Source organism: Gavialis gangeticus, unplaced genomic scaffold (genome assembly GCF_001723915.1).
Source record: "Gavialis gangeticus isolate Ggan-Ray unplaced genomic scaffold, GavGan_comp1, whole genome shotgun sequence".
Classification (NCBI taxonomy): Eukaryota; Metazoa; Chordata; order Crocodylia; family Gavialidae; genus Gavialis; species Gavialis gangeticus.
The window spans coordinates 195,981,880-195,985,797 of record NW_017728992.1 but is presented as its reverse complement, the minus strand read 5'-3'; the positions used below and the strand labels follow the sequence as shown (position 1 = coordinate 195,985,797).

Below are 3,918 nucleotides of genomic sequence, written 5' to 3'. Positions count from 1 at the left end.
CCCCCCCCCCCCCCCATCAGCAAACCCCTAAAAATTTTGAATGGAGGTGCAGGTACCACTGAATTGTATGTGTTGGTATATTCACATACTTTTGATTGATCAGAGTCATCTTTTGCAGACCCCTTTGACACTGTAATTTGAGGACCCAAGGGGTCCGCAGACCACAGGCTGAAAACCATAGCCTTTAAAAGACATACATGTTTGCTCTTACATGACAGCTTGAGGTCCAACTGCAAAACAAGTCAAATATCATAGGTATGTTTGTAATGTGCTAGGCCAGGAATTAAAGAATGAATGCATTCATTTGCTGAAGAATCACTAAAAAGCTTATTCCAGTATTTCCCCAATTGCCTGGGGAGGGGAGGGGAGGGGAGGGAAGGGGAAGAGGAACAGGACAGAACTGGTGAAAACTCTGCAGCAACTGTAAAAAAAAAAAAAAAAAAAAAAAAAAAAAAAAAGATGAAGGAGACCACTGTCCTAGTTTCTTGTATGAACTGAGCAACACAATGGAAAGGAGGAAGAGAATCCCAGGGGAGGACTGGGGACAGGGTGGCAAGAAGAAAAAGTCAGAGTCCTGGGCTAGAAGGAGCCTGGGGATTAAGAGCACAGGGTTGTCCAGTGTTAAAGTCCTAAGCACCCTATCCATGATCTGCTTTGCTTTCCTATATTCTCCCTTTCTCTCTATCCTTATTTCTCTTCCTCGATTTTCCTGGCTTTTGAAAAAGAACACGACAATGATGTTTTTGTGGGTTTTTTTCCTTAAAGAAAGCAGGCTGGTAGGTGTAAGTTGTGTACAGCTATATTTCCTGCTGGCATCACCACACTATGAGACCACTTGATTCTGAACTTTTAAAAAATGAAAGTATTTTGCTTTCATGCTTTTTAGCATAATATTCAGGTTTATTCAATATCTCAACCTTTTTAGTCTATGCCTATGTAGCAAGTTAAAAACAACAAACACACAAGCCACATTTTCTTATTAACAAAGCCAGTAAGTCAACCTTATACTAATTGTCTGCTACCACCACAATAGGTTTCAATTTTGTCAGTACTGTACAAGCAATTTAACACCCTCTTAGCAAACACTCTGGCATGTATACAAGTTGTATTAAAAAGTCAATTTGCTACAACTTGGATGAAACAAAAACTGAACTTTGAGCAACACCATGACAGAACCAAAAATACTTCTTGGTACATGTTCACTATATGGTACTGGGTAAGAAGGTTGCCAGTATCAAGTTCCACTTGTGGCGTAAGGGCTGCACATTAAAATGCATTACAAACATTAAGAGGTAAGGCTAAAACAGGTAAAAATAAACTGGTCTATCACAAGAGGAGAGAGATGGAACAAGCTATTCTTATTGTAAATCCATTACACACTTCCAAAGTTTTGGAAGCTGTAACAAGGTACAAAACTAGAAGTGGGGGAACACTGGGGAATATTATTTGCACATTTCAGTTCTCTCTGTGAAAATCTGAATTAAAATGTACAAAGATAAACACAAGACTCAGAGGTCCATTTCTTTATTAAAATACTTTATCCCAGTCTATCTGCAGAAAGTCAAATCACTTAAGAGCACATAAATTAGATGCAGTGAATAATCTAGTACATGCCAGAACACCCAAAGGGTACATCAGACAAGTATAACAAAACTACATATTGAAGAAATGAAGAGTCCTCCTAAACCAGAGACTTTTTTGTGGAATACAGTGCGTGTATTATTAAACCCTGAATAATGAGGACTGCTAAAAATCAGCCTAAGGGTGAAGCTATATTTTTCACTTTTAATTGCAAGAGCCATTTAGGTATCCTGCAAAAGACCAGCTATCTTATACAATTATCAGGCTCTGGAGGTCACCAATTAGAACCCTGCAAGGATTTGAATTAAAAAAGACTTTGTGATTAGGTGAAGTAATGATCCAAAAAGAGATTAGTTCTGTTCAGACTACACTCATTATAAAACCTATTTCCTTTGTGTGAAGATTCAGTCTCTCCCATTTATCCTGCTGGTGTTATCATACACCGAGACAGAAATATGACTGCACTAATATATTCTATAAGAATAATAAAGTAGCATTTAACTCTATATTTTATCAAGAGATATTGTTGGTAGACAGAACTGTGTTTTTCCCCCACTGACCACGTGCAATTATGTCACAAAACTTAAGCTAGACTAAAAACACTAAAATGAATTTGACACACAAACCTACAGAAAAGATTAATCGTGCATTTTTGGCCTTCAGATGCATCCAAATTAAACATATCTTTTTATACCCATGTACTATTTTGTGCTTATCAGGTTAGAGCTAGCATTTGAAAAAGTTGCACTTACATGCAGTAAGTTACCAGGCACTGTATTAAATCTAGACATTTAAAATTTGAGATTCAATTTAGGTTAAAAAAATCTTTAAAAAAAAATCTTATTATGAACTGTACTGATGAACAACATAGCTTGAATGAAATCCTGATCCCAGTGAAGTATTACTAGCAGCATAGGTTGGGAAGAAGTGACAGCAGCAGTAGCTGCCAGTATAAATATGGAGAAATCTTGTTAATTACTCGATGAAACAGTCACTATGGTCTTATTCATCAGTATAGTAAATCTCTGCTAGGGTCCTATTGATTTGTACACAAAACACTTTAGCTAACAAGTCACCAGTCAAACTGCAATTTATCATTTTCAAATGGTAATACATACTAAAAATCACAATGGAATTTGCTCCTGATAAATCATTGGCTTAAGTTACCAAACTATAGGACAGCTTGCAACTGCATTATGGATGCAAGTAAAGCTCTCATGTATGCTTACACTAAGTTGTGACAGCCAGCTGGCAGGCAAATCTTAGCTCAAGACTGAACTAACAGTCAAACAAGTAGTAGTGTCCACCGAAATACTATACTGAACAAGAAAGCAGAAAAGAAAAAATCTACAAGGTAAATCAAAGTTCAATATACACAAAGAATTTGGTGTATTATCATCATTCTTGAAGTCTAGCTACAAAACAAGGGAAAACCCATTAAAGTAACTAAACAAGCATTCCCCCTCCCCACCTCCACAAGTGGCGGGGGGGACACAGCAGTAAATTTTTTTTTTTTTTTTTAAATGACAAAAAAAAACTTACAGGTGAATAAATGCTCAAATTACAACCAACATGCCGAACTTTTCATGGGCCACCTGGAAGAATTCCTCATGAACTGCACCAAGCCATGATATACTTTAAATTTTTAGCTGATATAATCATTTTGACCAAAAACCTGCAATCTGATCAATTTCCATCACAAATTCAATCACCATCACCAGGGATCTACATTTTCCATTCACCATGGTAAAACCAAGATTTTCCCCTTTAAAAGAAGAAAAAAATTGAGAAAAAACAGGTTTCCCCTTGCAGGTTGGCAGCCTTCCAGCCTGCAAGGGGCTGAGGGGAGTGGGAGGAAGGCAGTCAGGCAGGGTACCATGTACATGTGCACAGGTACACATGCACATGGCAACCATTCAGCCTGGAGAGCAGCTCCCACAGGTAAGTCTGGCATGCAGGAGCGGGGGGAATTGAGGCCCCTCCCCCCCCCCAGTGAGTGAGGGAGTTGAGCAGGGCTGGGGCTGCTGGCCAGCCTACGCACTGTGGGGGTCTTGGGGCCAGATCATGCGGCTGCAGGGCCCAAGTGGGGAGTGGGATGGCCAGCCCACATCTGTCCCCACAGGCTCCACTCTGGCTGAGCCACCCATGGGGGAGGGGGGCTTCGGTGCTGCTGCAGGGCACAGGGGGCAGTGGCCCCAGGTCACTGGCCCCATAGCCCTGAAGGCTGGGGGGCCTCCAGAGCTGCAGGGAGATGTGGGAACAGACAATAGCATGGCCATGGCACCAGCATCAGGGCTGCTCAGTGCCCCAAGAGCAGTCTGGAAGGGGGGGGGGGGG

The 3,918-nt window shown here is 40.7% G+C and overlaps 1 protein-coding gene across 1 annotated transcript in view; it reads right to left on the bottom strand.

Moving 5' to 3' along the window:
- KHDRBS3 (KH RNA binding domain containing, signal transduction associated 3) overlaps positions 1–3,918 on the bottom strand; it is a 213,025-nt gene that overhangs the window by 192,931 nt on the left and 16,176 nt on the right. The window contains exon 2 of the mRNA XM_019519668.1: positions 3,257–3,346. Coding sequence (XP_019375213.1) covers positions 3,257–3,346 — 90 coding nt within the window. The remainder of the gene's footprint in view (positions 1–3,256; positions 3,347–3,918) is intronic.